Raw genomic sequence first — 18,414 nt, 5'->3', positions numbered from 1 at the left:
ATTGAGTATTTTTGCATAAATGTTCATGAAGAAATTGGTCTGTAACACTCTTTCTTTGTTGAATCTTTGTGTGATTTGGGAATCAAGGTAACTGTGTCCTCATAAAGTGAATTTGGCAATGCTCCTTCTGTTTCTATTTTATGGACTAATTTGAGGAGTATTGGTATTAGCTCTTCTCTGAAAGTTTGATGGAATTCTGTGCTAAAACCATCTGGCACTGGGCTTGTTTCGGTTGGGAGAATTTAATGACTACTTCTATTTCCTTAGGTGTTGAAGGTCTATTTAAATTGTTTATCTGATCTTGATTAACTTTGGTTTAAAGTCTCTTTTGTTAGAATGGCTACCCTAGCTTGTTTCTTAGGTCTGTTTGCTTAGAACATCTTTTCCCAATCTTTTATTTGAGCTAATGTCTATCTTTGATGTTGTTTCTTGGCTGCAGCAGAAGGATGGGTCCTGTGTTCACATTCATTCTGTTAGTCTGTGTCTTTTTATTGGGGAATTGAGTACATTGATATTGAGAGATATCAATGACCAATGATTGGTAATTCCTGTTATTCTTATGTTGTTGTTATCAGTAGGGTGTGTTTTGTTTCTTTTGATTTTGCTGTTGTGAGATTATTTATTGCCTGTATTTTTGTCAGTGTAGTTAACCTCATGGGTTTGGAGTTTTCTTCAACTTCCTTCAATAGGACTGGATTTGTGGATAGATATTGTTTAAATTTGATTTTATCATGGAAATCTTGTTTTTTACATCTATGGAAGTTGAGTGTTTTGCTGGGTATAGCAATTTGGACTGGCACCTGTGGTCTCTGAGAGTCTGCAGAACATCCATCAAGGCCTTTGTGGCTTCTAGAGTCTCTATTGAGAAGTTGGGTGTAATTCTAATAAGTCTGTTCTTGTATGTCACTTGACCCTTTCCTTTACAACTTTTTTTTTTTTTTTGCCAAGCTGTGACTGTTTATTAACTGACCAGATTACAAAAATACCATGGGCAACACCTTAGTTCATCCGTCTAATAAGCCTGTTTATCTGGTCTTCCCTGTTGCCAGCATCTCCACCTTCCACAAAATGAGTTGTCTTTTTCTTCATTCCACCTCGTGGAGAAGACAATTTGAAGGGCCACAGGAAGTTATTCGCTTCCTTGAAGCATTTTCCAACTGTATAGATCTCATGAATTAGATCCTCCATGCAGATGATGCCGTATTTACCAAGAGACCGAGCAATCAAGGAATTATCTGTCAAGGCAATTCTCTTCTTATGAATTTTGCCATAGCCACGTTTGTAGATGAGCTCATTTACTGACTTCAGATTGGGGTACCCCCATGCAATGTATGGTTCCACAATCCTCAGCATGTTGATCGAAGCCTTGTTGAGCTTAACGAAGGTGCCATTGAAGATCTGCCGCAGACGAAGAAGCTGCAACACCTTGCGCACCTTTGGGCTTACACCATTGATACCTCGGATTCTGATGACGAACGCCAGCTTCGGTTCTGCGGGCACGTAGAAGTTCCCAGCTTTCCTTGCCATCCTGGCCATGCGAATCTCCGTCCGGTACATTTGCCTGTACTCCTTGTGATAGTACTTTGCCTTCTCATAGATGAGCTTCCTCTGGGCCCTTCGCAGTGACTTCAGGGCAATCTTCTTCCGAAGGCGCTTCACCTTCAACTCTGCGAAATTTCTTCGCTTTTTCTTCAGGGTTTCTGGCACAGCAGGAAGCTTCTTCTTCTTCAGGGTTCCTGGCGCAGCAGGAACCTTCTTTTTCTTCTGGGTTCCCGGTGCAGCAGGAACCTTTTTCTTCTCCGGCACAGCCTCCATGGTTCCAGGCGGATAAAAAAAAAAAAAAAAAAAAAAAAAAAAAAAAAAAAAAAAAAAAAAAAAAAAAACTCCTTTACAACTTTTAATATTCTTTCTCTGTTCTGTATGTTTAGTGTTTTGATTATTATGTGACAAGGGGACTTTCTTTTCTTGTCTAATATATTTGGTGTTCTGTAAGTTCCTTGCACCTTTATAGACATGGCTTTCTTTAGGTGAGGAAAATTTTCTTCTATGATTTTTCTTTAAAAAAATGTTTTTCAAAGCCTTTGATCTGAGATTCTTCTCCTTCTTCTATTCCTATTATTTTAGGTTTGGTTTTTTTCATAGTGCCCCAGATTTCCTGGATCTTTTGTGTCAGGGAATTTTTTTTTAGATTTAACATTTTCTTTAACTGATGGATTAGTTCTTCTATCATGTTTTCAACACTGGAGGTTCTCTCTTCCATTTCTTGTATTCTGATGGTGATACTTGTTCTCTAGTTTCTGTTCACTTACCTAGAATTTATCTTTCCAGGATTCCGTCAGTTTGTCTTTCTTTTTTGCTTCTATTTTTATCTCTTGAGCAGTTTTATTCATTTTTTCAACTGTTTATTTTTTCTTGGCTTTCTTTAAGGGATTTATTAATTTCTTCTAATTGTTTGTGTTTTTCTGGTTTTCTTTGAGGGATTTATTAATTTTCTCCAATTGTTTGTTTTTCCTCCCTGGATTTCTTTAAGGGAGTCATTAATTTCCTCTTTCAGGAGCTCTATCATCTTCATAAAGTTGGTTTGAAAGTCGTTTTCTTCAGCTTCAAATGTGTTGGAGTATTCAGGGCTTGCTATAGTAAGATGGCTGAGTTCTAGTGGTGACATTGCCCTGATGTTGTCTGTGCTCTTACAATGGTGTCTAGGCATCTGGGTTGGGATGAATATAAGTTTAGGTGCTAATTTCTGAGTTTGTCTTGGTTGAATGGGTGTTTTGTTTTTTGGTTTCTGTTTGTGTTCTGGCCTTCTGGCCAGAGTGTCCTGTGGTTGAATTGGTGACTGAAGTTCTGATGTCCTGTATGGTCTCTCATCTAGCTGACACAGGGGTAGTATCCTCTGGTTTTCTGGACGTCCATGTGTGGAGCAGGGGCCTGAAGTTCTGGGTGCTGGTGTGGCCTCTGGTGGAGCAGGGGGCTTCCGTGGTGGTGTGGGCTGGATAGGGTCACTTGGGCTGGGGATTTGGGTACTGTCATGGCCTCTGGTGGGACAGGGTGCTTCCACTGGAAGTGTGGGCTATTATAGCGTGAGGAGGAGAGGAAGGGCTGCTGGGGTTAGTCAGGGCATGTTCTGGGGGATGGTTGGTGGTCCATGAGCAGGGGGCTTACCTGGGGAAATCTGAGTTTTGGTGTGGCTTCTGGTGGAGTAGGAGGCTTCTGAAGGAGATATGGGCCAGGGTAGGGTGGCTTGGCCTGGGGCATCTGAGTGCTGGTGTGGTCTCTGGGGGACTCTCGCTATAACATAGTACTTATTTTCATCATACCTTTGCTATTGAGGTGTATTTATTTACTTGCTTTGTTTGTTTACTTATGATTTCCCCATACTAGATTGCTTTATGTAACAGCACTAGTTGTCTTGGAAATCACTTTATAGACCAGGTTGGCTTCGAGCTCAGAGAAATCCACCTGCCTCTGCCTCTGTCTCCTGAGTGCCGAAATCAAAGGCATGTGCCACCACTCCCGGCATGCTGTTGAGGTTTAAGTTCGTTCATATTTTCCATTACATGTAAATAATGCTCGATGTACATGTCCATGTATTTGTCTGATGACTGAACATTTTTGTCTTTGAGCTATTTAATTTGTGAAAATGTTTTCAATTTCTGAGCATAAATGTATTTGTTGTGAATTTCTAGTCTTGTGTGGTCAGAAAATGTTGCTCACATGTCGCATGTATTTAAGACCTTACTGAAGTCTCCTTTGCAGCTTAGACTCCACCCCGTGATAATTTCATTTACTGTGGAGGGTTGCATCTGGAGACGGTAAGGTACATCATCTGAGCATTTATGTTAATTCAGTCTGAGTCACTTTATTTCTCCAATCGTCTGAGTCTGTATTCGTGGCTCTTTTCTTGATCTAGAAAGGGTGGGTGTTTTAGTATTCTGCAATGATTATATCTACCAATTTTTTTGTATGGTTCCAACCAATTTTTCCCTTTCATTTGCTGAATTATTTGAGACATAAAAATTTATGAGTATTATATTTTCATTGTGGATTGTAACTTTTATAAATAGAAAGTGACATTTTATATTTTATTGCGTGTTTTATGCTTGGAATAAATACTTTGTAGAACATAACACAGCCACTTCTATGGGGTTGTTTGATACTTGGTTGAAAAAAATCTTCATTCATTCATTTATTCATTTATTATGTCATTTCCCTCTGCTATTTTGTTTTATGTCTATTTACTGTGGGCAACATATCAGAGAATTTGAATTTGTAGCACAATTGGAGGATATTTTAATGGGACAGTTAAAAACCTTACAATTATTTCAATATCGATTTATATGTTTTTTTGTTTGCCACTGTTTTACATTTTCCATTTTATCCTTCCTTGAATTTTCTTTGTTTTCTATCTCAAGCTATGCAGAGTGTTTTATATCCTTCTATATTCTCCAGTGACTCAGCAGACACATCTACTTTATAGGGTGCTACTGGTTACCTCTGAGTACTAGGAATAATTAAACGATGTACTTTTAGAAATTTTTATTGTGACGGAGAGCATAGAATAAAATATATATTTTATACCTGAAAGTTTCTGAGAGATTTTAAGTGTTCTGACCCTAGAAAGTGAGGTCACAGTCCATTAATTAATTTATTAGCAATTTCACTATATATTTGTGTATATATATATATACATATATACACACGTCATTTTGCACACTGACAGTATATAAAATGTTATAACTTTTTTTAATTTAAAAAGGCAACTAGGAGAGGGTAGTAGAGAGGTTAATATTAGGCAATGGAGAAAGAAGGAATGTAGGCTCAAGAACACATGACTCATGAGAGGATGTAAAGCTAATTTTGTTTTCTAGTGTCTACTCCATCATAGTCGTTTCCTTTTGTGGTGGAAGTGAATTCAGTTTTCTGGGTATTGGTGAATCAAGAACCACTCTTTGCATTCCCAAAGAGTCCAACATATTTTCTTCCTTTGATGCAGTGACTGTGGACCTTGGGTTTTTTTTTTAATTTTATTGACCATTAGTCCACTATGAATTAGACACGAGTAGTCTCTGAATATGTTTTTAAATATACCCACTCAGATAAAACAAAGAGTTTTGGGTGGAGATGTTTGTAAACCCAAAGATTTTGTTTCTTCCTTCTGTTTAAAACTATATCAAGTCATTCTATTATACTGTTATTTAATATATAAACTCCATTGCCATATAAAATAATGTTTTAAAAATAAGTAAGAATTAAAATAGACTGTTTAAAGGTGCATAAAGCATGTGTCCAACTTATTGGATAATTAAAGCTATCAGCGCAAATGGCATTTTCACTTTCAACCCGCTGTAACTTCGTTCATGTTCTTCTTCCCAGAACGATTTAGCAGTGACTTTCTTCATTTTTTTTTCTGCTTGAACATTTGGTACACTTAGATTTGTTGTAGTTACCAGTTTGTTTGTATTTAAATCTGCCTCCTTATTTTGGGGTCTCCATTTGTTCTTCCAGTTCTAACATCTTTTATGTTGTTTGCTTGCATTGGTTGGAGGGATAAGGTATTTAAAATATTTTCTTTTGCTCTTGGCTCTTTGGGAGATATTTACTCTGTTCATCTGGTGGTTACCTGTGGGATTCATGTATGGGCAGTTATCTTACCAAAGTTCAAAATTGGTTCCTATCTTTAGTCTTCTGATAATTCAAGAATCTGAGGTTGCTTTACTTCTCTTCCCTCTTTTGTGTAGGCTGGTGTCCCTTTCCACATTTTGATAAATGTCTTGTTAGGTGGTTAGATGATTCTGCTGTGGGGACATGAGGAAGTAGACTTATGAAATCAAAGATGGCGACTAGGTTGCTAGGGGAGGATTGCATTTTAGGACTCCTGATGCATATGTGGAGTACCAGCGATGGAAATGTAACACATGATTATTATTTTCCTTTGCAGTGTTAGGCAGGCTCTCGTGTACCCCAGACTGACCTGACACTCACATACATAGATGAGGATGACCTTGACGTCTTCATCTTCCTGCTTCGTCTTTTGAGTTCTGGGCTTACAGACACGTGACAGCTACCATGCTTCATTTATGTAGTGCTGGGTCAAGCCCAAGGCTTTGCACATGCTCAGCAAGCACTCTACAGGTTGAACTCCACCCAGCTTCTTGTTGCTGTATGTTTTGATTCTTTTTATTTTCATTCCTCGAGGCATTCATATACTGTTGTTTTATATAACCAGTATTAACCAGTATTTAGATCCACCCCAACACTTGCCATGGTCTTAGTGTTCTTCTGTGACTCCTCTGGGGTTGCTGTTGGTTGAGTGTGCTGAGAGTGATTTCTCAGATGCTCTTGATCTGAAAATGCTGTCATTTCAGCCTCATTTTTATTTTAAAGGAAAGAGCTTTGTGCTTTTTCTTTTTTCTTTTTGCCAGAAGTTGAATTATTGATTGGCAGTTATTTGTTCTCAGTATATTGAAGACACTGCTGGCTTAGGAATTATTATTGCAGCTAAGAAGTTGATAGTCTATGTAACTTATTCCCCTGTTCTTCAGTTTGTTATCCTGGGGCTGGACGTGCATGCCTTTCATGACTATTGGGGTTTGTCTGGCTTCTTAAGTGTGTATTTTGGTGACTTCCATCACTATCCTCTCAAATATCATTTCTCCCTGATTTTCTCTCCCTTCTCTGTGTGGAACTCTATGCTATATTCTGATCTATTTCTTCTCGCCCTTGTCCTCTTAGCTATACTTGTCAGTGGTTACAAACATCCATTATTGTTTATTCCAAGGAATTCCGCTACCACAAAGGTGCTGAAGTATTCCATAACTGAAATGTTTTATAACTTTGTTGCAGAGATTTACTGCAGATAGTTAAAAAATGGTCACTTTTAGAAAATGCAATAAGAATGGTTGAATTTTTTTATGTGTGGTGGAGGTAATGAAAACCAGAACCTGGAACATGTTAGGCAGATCATCTCCACTGAGCTACATCATTGCTTTTCCTAAGAAAATATTTATTGTATGTGTGTATTTGCCTGCAAGTGTGTCTGTCTGACTGGTGCCCATGGAGGTTCGAAGAGGGCACTGGATTTCCTGGAACTAGAGTTACAGCTGGTTGTGAATCACCATGTGGGTGCTGAGAATCGAATCTGGGATCCTCTGGAAGAGTAGCACGTGCTCTTAACTGCAGAGCCATCCCTCCAGCTCCCACATCACTGATTTTTTTATTGTTGTCTGATAACTGAGAGCATCTGAAGTCCATGGATCTGTTTCTGCCCATTGTTCTCACTCTTTCTACTCTACTGTCATTGCTTGTAAAATGGTGCTGCCCTCATAGATGCTTAGAGATTCTTTGAAGCACCGCTCAGGTCTATTCTTCAGAGGGAACATGTTTAGTTTAACTGCATGTCTTGGTTTAGAAACACAGTAAGTTAAAATCCATGTTCTCGGGACTTTTTTTGGGGGGGGGGAAGGGGTCTCCCACAAGGTGATATGGACTTCAGCTACAAATGGACTTGGGGCTGTTTGTTTGCAATTGTTTTAGTGTCCTCTTCTCCCTAGGGTTCTGATTAACAGCTCTCCCATTGGTGTCTGGGGTGCTTGTAAGAGATGGGCTGGGAGGAAGATTCGGCATTCGCTCACTCTAACCTGGAATGGACAGTTTAATACAGCATCTGTGGGTGAATTGGAATACTTCCCGCTCCTTCCTCTGGGTCCACTCACTGGATGGGTATCTAAACTGGAGCTCTGGTTAGTGCAGACATACCCTCAGGACAAATACTGCTGTTTGCTCAATTTCCCTGGCTAGGTTTCCACTCACAGTTACACCCCAGTGTGCTGACTCCCCAGTATAGTGTCAGCATATTGTCTGGCCTTCCTGGATTGAAAGAATGATTTAACAGCCATCTTTCTGGAATTTTTGGTGTTTTTCAGCAGGAGTGTTGTCTTGAATTGCTAGATACCATTATCCCACAAGTGGAAAAGTCTATCTCCATTGCTGATAAAATAGCAAATAAAATCATACTTTGACTGTGGTGTCCTGCTTCCATTCTGTTGATGTAATAAGACACCCTGACTAAAAGCAACTCAGGGAGGAAATGGTTAATTTTTGGCTTTCCCTTCCAGGTCATAGTCCATCACTGAGGGAAGTCAGGGCAGGAAGTTGAGACAGGAATCTGGAGCAAAAACTTGCAGGGGGATATTTGATCAAACTGTGAACCTTAACTTTGCATTTGCATTAATTAAATACAATTAACCCTGGGTCAGGAGGCTGCCTTAGCAACTGGGTGAGTGAAAGTAATCATAGAGTAATAGAGGACATCCGGGAGAGATAGAGAGACACAGGAAGTAATCATAGAGTAATAGGGGACATCCAGGAGAGAAAGAGAGACACAGGAAGTAGCAGGGAGAGATGTGGAGTGGTGCAGTTTTTTCTGGCTTGGCAAAGTGGAAGCACTGGTCTTTGGGAGACACCAGCCAGGAGAGTAGGTTGGCTAGTTGTCACCCAGACTCTTTGAGTTAGCAGGTTTTGATTCCAACCTTTGAATCTTGAGTCTTATTTATAAGTGAAACGATAGAGATTTAGTTAAAGCTACGTTTGGTGGCAGTGACAGAGCCCGCACCTGTAGGAACAGAATTCCTGCAGGGCTGTGGCCTGAGTGGTGAGTCCAGGGGCAGGCCAGTAACTGCCGAGTGGTATCTGCCGGAGAAATCCGAAGATTAAGTTGTAGCCTCTGTGTCGAAGTTAAAACAACAGGAACTATGGGAGGACCGCTGCTTGCTCAACGGATCATGCTTAGCTCGCTTTTTATATAGCCCCCAGCCACTTGCCTGAGGAGTGGTACTGTTCTACATCAATTAACAACTGAGACAATCCCCTTTAGACACTGGCACATACCAACTTGGTTTAGGCAATTCCTCAACTGAGGCTTCTCTCTTGGATGACTCTACCTTGTGTCCAGTTGACAAGGCTAACAAGGGCATGTGGTATATAAGAGAGTAGATCTGATATACTGTCTATTTTCTTCTACAACCAGCATTTTATTTTCTCCTTACTTTCCCACATTCCCACCTGATTTAATCCGAACTGGCATGTTGGCTGTAAAGCATTATGCGTACGTTCTATAGATTCTTCCAAGCCTTCCCCCTGACATTTGCTTTTGTTTGCAATGGTGTTTACAGGAATTATTTAGATCTGTAGTTAACAGAACTCAGTAGTCAACATACAGCATCCTGATAGCTTCTTAGTTTTCTTATATATCTTTATATAATTGAAGGTTGTTTTTTTAAGGAATGGGCATGAGGAAGTATATATTTTCTGAATTCCTGTATATCCATACAATTTTTTTTTGTTTCTTTTGCATGTTAGAGAGACTTTGACTGAGCATAGAATTATGTCGGCTTTTTAAAGAGTCTTTTCCTCTGTAAGTTACACATGGAATAAAGTGTGATGTCAGATTATGTCTATAACTTTATTGGTAGCTTCTGTACTGACTAGAAAATCTCTGTAGTTCAATAATCCATGCTCGGGTAATCAATACGCTTCACTCTGTGGTGAGTTCAAGCATAACACATTCACAGCAATGTCTTATATTTTCCATGTGCCATATCCCAATATTCTTCCTGGTAGGAGCCTCAGACTGTCACTAGAACCTTCCCACTCCTCCCCCTGCCCCGTGACAACATTCAGACTCTATATTCTTCAGACACCACCAGTTTCAGGGCCCAAAATCAGAAGCTCCGGGACTCCCCAGTGTTGATTTCACATTTGATCCAAACCAATCCCTGTGGTTCTAGCTATTGCTTTGCTCCATGAACTGTGTCTGTGCCTTCTTGTGAGGCAGCCTTCAGCTACCTATCCTCAGGCTGCTCATGGGGTCTGCCTGGTGTCTGTATCACCACCGACCTTCTCTGCACCATCAGGTTCTTTGGCTCCTGTCTCTCTGGCTGGCATGGTGTTTTCCTCTGCTCTAGCCCAGCTCCACTCTCAGGAATTCCTAAAGCAAAATGTGTTGGGCTCTTAGTATTTCTTCACTTTATGGAATTTCAAGAGATGCTCCTGGGTACCCATTTGATGTGTCCTTCACCATTCAGCAGCAATTTCGATGCTCTTAGGACACTCTGTGATCCACCCTGGGGAGTCTGATCTCCTTGAAAGTAAATGTCTGTGCTTTGGTTTCTATTTCCCAGAAAAGGAGAGATGGCAAGGTGTGTGTGTGTGTGTGTGTGTGTGACCTCCTCCCCTGGCCGAGCTTGTGGCCTCACCTGTGGCCCTAGGAATCCAGAGAGGAGCTAATGTTTGGATTTTGTACAAGTTGGGAAGGAATGTGTGTCTCTACTCCAGGGAGCACTGCGCTTGCTGCATCGCATCCTGTGAGTTTTCTGAAAATAATCTAAGAGAAGGTCGGCTTTTGAGCACTGCAAATTGGAGCCCGGAAACCAGAAACTTGCTGAGGAGTGTTTAGGAGTCTTCACAGGACCCAGGTGCCAGAGGGAACCTGCAGTGTGCTGAACTCATTTGGAACCGAAGGCTCGCTGAAGAGGGCCCCACGACAAAAGCAGAAGTAGAAAGACACTAGAACAGTATGAGTGGTGTGTGTGTGTGTGTGTGTGTGTGTGTGTGTGTGTGTGATTTAAGCCACATTTGCATGGTGGTAGCATCTGCCCGGAAGGTGAAGGAGGCTCTAACACAGCTTCAGAAGCATGATGACATTTAGTGGAAGATTAACTCTGAGAAACGCTGTGTTTGTGGAAGGAATAGACGACTGGCTGGCCTGGGAAGGGAAACAGGCAAGACACCAAGTGGAGAGCCAGAAGTAGCTCTACCTTGTTTTCCTAGGGAAAGACTGGGCTCTGAGCAATCCTCAAAGACAGACACGGTCTTAGGACTGTTGGTTTTGTGTTTAGTCAGAGCCTGTGTCCTGGATCCCGTGAGTCAGGAGAGAATCCACCTGCAGGGTGGATGGGTCCCATCATTTATGAAAGTCTGATATCAGCTGAGTCCTGGAGTTGGGATTCCTGCTGGCTCCTTTAGCTGGGAAACTCAGGGAGTCAGTTTTTCTCCATTCCTGAAGAAAGGGGCATCAGAGGGCAGTACGGAACACCTGGGAAACAGAAGGGAGGATTTTGTTTTATTCATAGACCAAGGAAAGCTTAGAAAAGTTAGGGAAGTAAGTGTGTGAGGAGGGTGTGTGTGTGTGTGTGTGTGTGTGTGTGTGTGTGTGTGTGTGTGCGCGCTACCATCCTTACATTCAGGCTCCTTGTGACAGACATCTGCCAGCAGGATTGGTTCCTAAATGGCCAGGCTCACATACTCCCCTCTCTCAGAGCTTCTGATATGAGCGGATTGCTTTCTGTAGCTGGGTCCTCTATTTTTGCATTCATTGCCTAACTAATTAATTTATTAATTTGTGTGTCTGTGGGTACCCATATGCCATAATGCGTGTGTGGATGCCAGAGGGCAGCTTGCAGGGATTAGTTCTTTCTTTCCACTATGTGGGGCCTGGGGATTTAACTCACGTGATAGGCTTAGAGCCAGCACCCTTACCCACGGAGCCATCCTGTGATTCCTGAAGCTGAGCTCTCTACAGCCCTGGTCTCTCTTTCCATTTCTGCAGGAACACAGGGGCAACTGAAGCTTTGTCTGATATCTTCTGGCCTGGTGGCCAGATCTGCCCAAGAAGGTCCAGAGCAACCTAGGCAAGCCTCCGAGTCCAAAGTAGAAGTCTCCTAGGCTGGTGATGGACTGGTGCCTCCTCTTCTCTCTCCTGCCATCCTCAGGGAACTCGCATTCTCTAGTACAGGAGAGGAAATTAAGCAAAGCAATATCATAGATTTATTTTGATTGCACAGAAGAATCTCATCTGCATATATTAGAATAGAGGCAATAGTCTAACGTATTAAAGCATGTTTTCTCAAGATAGAAATCTCCTGGTTTTAGACAAAGGTTTGACATTGGTACCTCTGGGCTCGAGAGGTCTTTGAAGATCAGGAGGAGCAGATGGGACCATCCCTGACTGACCTCTGAGGGCCCAGCCAGGTGTTGCTCTTCTTGAAGTCTTCCCTAGCTGTCTGCCACGAGGCTTGACATTCCCACAATACTCACTCATTTAGATTTAAGGAACCGAAGCAACTTCTAAAAATGTAAATGTTGCCTGGAAGGGTAACATATTAAGATATAATTTGCATTAGCTTGAATTAATTTATCAGGTTAGCATGGCTCCCTTATGAGTACTCAGAAGATGTGGAAATTGGTTTTGATTGGGGATGGGGCAGAGAGCCAAGAGGGCCAGCTGGGAAGGCAGGGCAAGTAGGACCTTTATCACGGAGGGCAGCCACGGACACTGTCAGTTTGTCTGGGGATGAGCTAGTTGGGGAGCTAAGAGCCAGGGCCCCAGAGCTGAGCTTGGGAGCCTTGGCAACTATAGCAGGCAGCCTATTGATCATCTACACGCTACTGACGGTCCACTCAATCGCTGACTCCTAATCGCTGCCCTCATTTCATTTCCCCTGCCAAAGCTGTGTATTAGTTACCATTCTCAAGGCTGCTACAAATCACCCGTGGAAGCAACTGGAGGGGCTCGGTCAGTAATGTTTGCTGTGTGATAATGAGGACCCGAGTCCAGTCCGTAGTCAGGAAGATAGACCCTGGCTACTTCCATGTCCTAAGAGACTTAGATGCATCGCCACATCCCTGTGTCTCAGGGTCCTCACCTGAGAAAGATCATATAACTCACAAGGGTCCTGAGAAGATGAGCAGAAAGCAGGCACTCCATGAAGAGCATTATACAGACATTTGGGGTTTCAAGGAAGAACGCACAGGTTCCCGTCTGGGCTCCAAGCCATTGGAAGGATAACAAAGCAAGATGCATCTGGAATCTTAAGCTACTGAGGTTCCCGGGCAGCCACTCCAGTGTTTCGAGATTGACGAGTCCTTCAGGACTAATGGATGCTTCTACAGCCCAAGATATTTGACCCATAAGCAGAAGCACTCAGGAGACTATTAGGTTTTATTTACTCATAGTATAATGGATGCTTGAACAGGCTTTCAAAAACAGTGCACTAAAACTCTGTACAGATCTGAATTCAACCTGGTGGTACAATGCTTGGTACACGGTGATTGCTCAGTACTGGATGGACCCTCAGTTCTTGTCCAAACTTGCTTTTCCTGGAAGGTCTTGGCCATTTAACTCAGTGGTGGTGTCTATAATAATCTGTGACTCTGTAACTAACCTTTATAGTTATTTCCTATGGGTATACTGGAAGAAAAATTCAAAGATACAACCTTAAAAAAAGACCAGGTTTAATTCATCAAAACTCAACGAAAAGAGGCAAGAGGAAGAAAGGCAAGCAGAAAGAACACTTGCTATACCACTTTGAAATACAATTTCTGGCTGGGCATTGGTGGCACATGCCTTTAATCCTAGCATTTGGGAGGCAGAGGTAGGTGGATTTCTGTGAGTAGACCAGCCTGGTCTACAGAGTGAGTTCCAGGACAGCCAGGAGGATACAAAGAAATCCTGTTTTGAAAAACAACAAAAACCAACCGACCAACAAACAAAACAACAACCACCACCACAATAAAAATACGATTTCTGGTGAAGGTGGCTGGTTTATTTTGTTCTATTTTAGGGACCACAAAATGAAAACTATCCAATAATGATGGCATGGTCTTCGGCTTTCAGAAGGTATCACATATCAGTATGTGATATTCATGCTAGGAGAGCCTCCATGCTTCAGGTAGCATAAATGAAAATTATGGGTTCTATTTCCCAAAAAGGAGGGTTCAAATCCCAGCCTTAACACTTAGTGCATACATTCAACTAACCTGTTTAGGCCTCTTGACCCAGCAGATGCTCATCTTCAGAAGAAGTAATAAGTGATCAGAAGTCCATAATCCAAAAAACTTCAACTATAAAATTAAAAGGTGAGGGCAAATTGACAGAGGCGTTTTGTTTAAATGTTTCATACATTTTGCTTTGGATTAGACTTTGCTGGGAGCTTTTGAAAGTTGTGTATTTGTGTGTGTGTGTGTGTGTGTGTGTGTGTGTGTGTGTGTCTGTCTGTCTGTCTGTTTGGTTTGGGCAGGATCTTATTCCAGGCTGACATGGAACTCATTATATAATCCAGGCTAGGGCCAAACTTGAAGCAATCCTTCATCTTCAGCCTCCCCGAGTGCTGGGATTACAGGTGTGAGATACCATGACTAGCTTTGTCTGAGTATTTTCATTTGCTTTTAAGCAATAAACTTGATTTGAAAAAAAGTCCTGTGCTTCAGTTAAATGTGTCTCTGGAAAGCTAACCCCCTGGGATTATAAAACAATAAACACAGAGTCCTAATTGCAGCTAAAACACCTCAGAGAGTAAGGTGGCTCTTGAGTACTGAGTGACAAGCCTAGCTACAGAAAGCCCTAATAGGGGACTTTCAGGCAAGAGAAATTCCCTGACAACAGAGTGTGTTCTTTTTCTGCAGAATGGATTTACTGAGCCTCCTCTGGGTGCACAGGGGTCCCTGAGATACTGTAAAAGGGCACTGCAGGTCCAGGGACCCTTGTCTGCAGGATCCTCACCTCCTGATTTGGTTACCCACCCTTAGCACTGGGAGAAATACAGCAACGAGAAGCCAAGAAGTGCAGCCAGTCTGTCTGTTTTCTTACAAACTGGGTGATGGGACTACTCAGACAGGCACGGTATCTGTGTTTAATTACCAAGCTGGGACACGCAAATGCTCGTAATTGATTGATGCCTAAGAAGGAGACATTGGCAAAACACTCAGTGCCTGCCAGTTTTCCCTTGCAGGGAGCTATGTGCTACGGCTCCCAGAACGTCTTCAGAAATAGTAGGCGCACACCCTTGGCCTACGAGGAAGGAAGCAGCTGTACATACATTTTATGATTGCGCTCGAGTCTTGAATTCCTTGATAGTTTGGAGGTAGCATGTGTGTAGCAACAGGTATATTGCTCTGACCTAGGAGCCAAAGAATTGAAAGGCTGCAAGCTATGGTGAGGCCAGAGCCAATACGGGGACCATTCTCCTCCCCAGATTCAACCTCTTTCTCAGAAGCTACTCTCGGCTTCATATTTGTCTTTGGCGGAGGTTTAAACATGAGTTATGAGGTAATCTTGGGAGCTGGGTGCCTACGATGTACTGGTACTATCCAGTCTTGTGAATTAGTGAACTTGAAGGCACAGAACAGCATTGGCTACCACAAGGAAGAAGCATATGCAAAAGGCTGAACGTGTTACTGTCCTCCCAACCTGAAGCCAGATACGAGAAGAGGTTACTGCTGAAGATACCAATGGCCATGTCACCCTTTCGATAAGTGATCCGAGGGCCAGCAATACAGAGAAGAAAATGGTTCTCACTGGGCCAGTTTTCCCCACAGTGTCCTTGCCGAGCTGGAGGGAGCTCTAGTCAGCCAGCAGGGTTAGAACAGGGATGGGTTAGGAAATCCTATGTTTCACTGCACAGCATGTCCCTACGTGAATCGTATCCAGTGCCCAGACGGAGAAACTGTGGTAAAGAAAGGAGAATAGGAGAAAAGGGGGTGCTTAGCTATCTTTAACTGCCTTCTCAAACAGAGGGGAAATGAGAATGTTCTTCCTCCTGACCACGGTGCACTGTGAGACAGCTCCAGCTTTGTCTAAGGCCAGTGACCTCGGCTAAGTGCCTGGACTTTGCCTCTCCCCCAGGGGTCAGGGTTTAAGATAAAGAGTGCAGGAGCGGACCGTGCTATTTCCCACAGGGCTGCTGCTCTCTCTTGCTGCCTACCACCTCAGCTGAGTGACATTTGTGCCAGCTGCTCCCAAAGGGAGTCACTCTGGTGAAATGTCACAGGTTTCAGCGTGAATGGCCCTTCTCCATCCTTCATTTCTTCGCTAGCTGTCTCCCTCCCACACCTCAAGTACCTTCTTTGTTTTGAAAGGGACACCACCTTGATATTCAAGTGCAGGAAAAAGTAATTACATTTCCTCTTCAAGCCTGCCTCTCAAAAATCTTCAAATCATCCCTGGCTGAAACCCTGGGCTGCTTCCCCAGGGAATATGACACTGGTGGTTGCTCCAGCTGCTTTCCTTCCCTTCCCCTCACCTGGCACGTCTTCCTTCCCATGTGAAGGCAGTGATACATTTGTATATGGCTGCTGCCTCCTGCCCTCCTCTGCCGTCTTCTGAGAGTCGGGGCCTCTATCCTGGCAGAGGCCACACATCTTGTTTAATGTCACACAGTGGTAAGTGTGTGTGTGGGGTCCCCTTGTATCTGCAGCTTAGACACAGACTTAGCAGCCACCTTGTAACTGCTCTGGCTGTTTACAAGGACTAAAGCCAAGGGGGTATGTTTTGATAAATGATTTTCTTTTCTTCTGATTTACTGTTTTTCAGTTTTTAAATATGAAAATCTATACAAAGATACCAACATGAAATCATGTTTTTGTTATGCATCTGAATAGCATCATCATTGCCTGAAAGAAGAAATTACTATGTTTTGAATTTTCCTAGGCAATCCAGCACACAGAGATGCTATTTGGTGGGGACTAGATTAAGGGCCTGAGCTCAGCCCTTAGCCAGCATTGTGATTTTTACCTAATTTATTTTTACCTCTCTGGGCCCTGTTTTCTTGATGAAATTATAAGTGTTGAGTTGGGTGTTTCAGGGCCCCTGCAGTGCTCATGCCCAGCACTCGTTAATTCTAGGTCCAGGTTCTACTCGTTGCACAGGAAGACAAGCTTACAACTTTGGGAATGGTGTTCACTCCTCTCCTGCTTTGGATGAATCTGAACAGCAACCGAATCTGGTCCTTTGCCATCTGAGGCCCTCTCCTGTATTACCGGAAAAGCTCACGTATTTTTATGTTTTTTTCACTCCTGCCAAGAACTGAGTTTTCTAGTAAAATGGCACCTATTTTCAGCTTGTCCTTCCTTTAAGCTAGGCTTCCACCACCTCACTCTCTTCTCAGCCTCTGGCTTGCGCTGTGCTGCTTCTGTGGGATTCTTTTCCCCATCTCTCCTGCTCTCTTTGTATTTCAGTCTCTGTTTTAGTTACTGTTCAATTGCTGTGAAAAGACACCACGAGCAAGTCAGCTCTCTTAAAGGAGACATTTAACGGGAAGATGGCTTACAGTTTCAGAGGGTTAGTTCACGATCAGTGGGGTGGGGAGCATGGTAGTATGTAGGCAGTCATGGTGCGGGAGATGTGGTTATATCCTGATCCACAGGCAGGGGAGGGGGAGAGGAAACAGGTATGGGGAGGGGGAGAAACTGAACCTGGCATGATCTTTTGAAACCTCAAAGCCCATCCCTAGTGACACACCTCCTCCAACAAGGCCATCCTTCCTAATCCTTCCCAAACAGTTCCAGCAGGTGGGGGGACTAAGCATTCAAACATTTGAGCCTATGGGGGCCACTGTCATTTAAACCACCACATAGTTTCTGTATAGGCTAAGCCTTCCCAAGGCTGGAAAGGACAAATGAAAAAGCTCAGCCAAGCCTTGGCTCCAGTGTCCCCGACTGCCAACTGTTTCCTCCTAGTCCTTCTTTTCCTCACCATCCCTTGTCTCATTTAAGTTTTCCTGTACTTGCCCCTTTTCTGAGACTGTGCTCTGGAAGAGAGTCAGAGATGGCATTTTTGTGAAATTTAGTATTCCTCTCTCCTCATTTTTCCTGATTCTTCTGCAGGACCTGGCAATGCAATGCCCCTGCCATTCTGGACTCATGCTTTGGGTGCAGACAGGCTTAGCAATTCTGACTTGGAGTCATTGGCACATTTTTCTCAGAAAGCTCACTCATTCCCGAGGTCATTTATTAAATTTCTTATATGTTTTATGCCACATTTTCTTTTATTTTTAAATATTTATTTATACAGTATTTATACAGTATCCTGCCTGTAGGCACCAGATCTCATTATAGGTGGTTGTGAGCCCCCACATGGTTGCTGGGAATTGAACTCAGGACCTCTGGAAGAGCAGTCAGTGCTCTTAACAGCTGAGCCATTTCTCCAGCCCCCAATGCCACATTTCTTGATGTCCTGTAGATGTCCTCCCTTGAGTGTCCCATTGCTACCTAATGCTACACATTTATGCAGGACCTTACTATATTTAGTCAGAGTCTGTGCTGTGCAGCTGTTTCCTCCAAGCTTGAGTGTTCTCTCCTGGAAAGAGAGAAACTTAGGCAGTTCACAAGGCTCAGAAAGTTACAAGAGCCTTGAGCAGCTCACCATGGTCAAGCAGTAAGGGATGTAAGTGGGAGGCGACTTTCCACCAGCTGAGGTGCCTACAGATTGTACCGGGAGGTGAGTGCCCATCACTCATGTTGAGATGGGGATTCTTGGTGATGCAGATGCCTTTGAGTAATCCGTGTACTTGAAAATAATACCGAACCTATTCTCCTTTGATGGCTGCAATAAACTCATGGATTCATCAGGCTGGACTTGGG

General features: G+C 42.9%; 1 protein-coding gene across 1 annotated transcript; it reads right to left on the bottom strand.

The window, feature by feature from the left end:
• Window positions 1-927: 927 nt before the first annotated feature.
• LOC121438314 (60S ribosomal protein L7-like) lies at window positions 928-1,848 on the bottom strand. Its single transcript, XM_041638595.1, has one exon. The coding sequence runs from the start codon at window positions 1,813-1,815 to the stop codon at window positions 1,000-1,002; it is 816 nt and encodes a 271-aa protein (XP_041494529.1). The 5' UTR covers window positions 1,816-1,848; the 3' UTR covers window positions 928-999.
• Window positions 1,849-18,414: the final 16,566 nt, after the last annotated feature.

The sequence above is a fragment of the Microtus oregoni genome, unplaced genomic scaffold (genome assembly GCF_018167655.1).
Source record: "Microtus oregoni isolate MIOR12 unplaced genomic scaffold, Mior012 000055F_ref0000237, whole genome shotgun sequence".
Classification (NCBI taxonomy): Eukaryota; Metazoa; Chordata; class Mammalia; order Rodentia; family Cricetidae; genus Microtus; species Microtus oregoni.
This window is presented reverse-complemented; position numbering and strand designations above follow the sequence as displayed.

Coding starts and splice junctions, on each gene's coding strand:
- LOC121438314 (XM_041638595.1), bottom strand. CDS start 1,815: ATGGAGGCTGTGCCGGAGAAGAAAAAGGTTCCTGCTGCACCGGGAACC.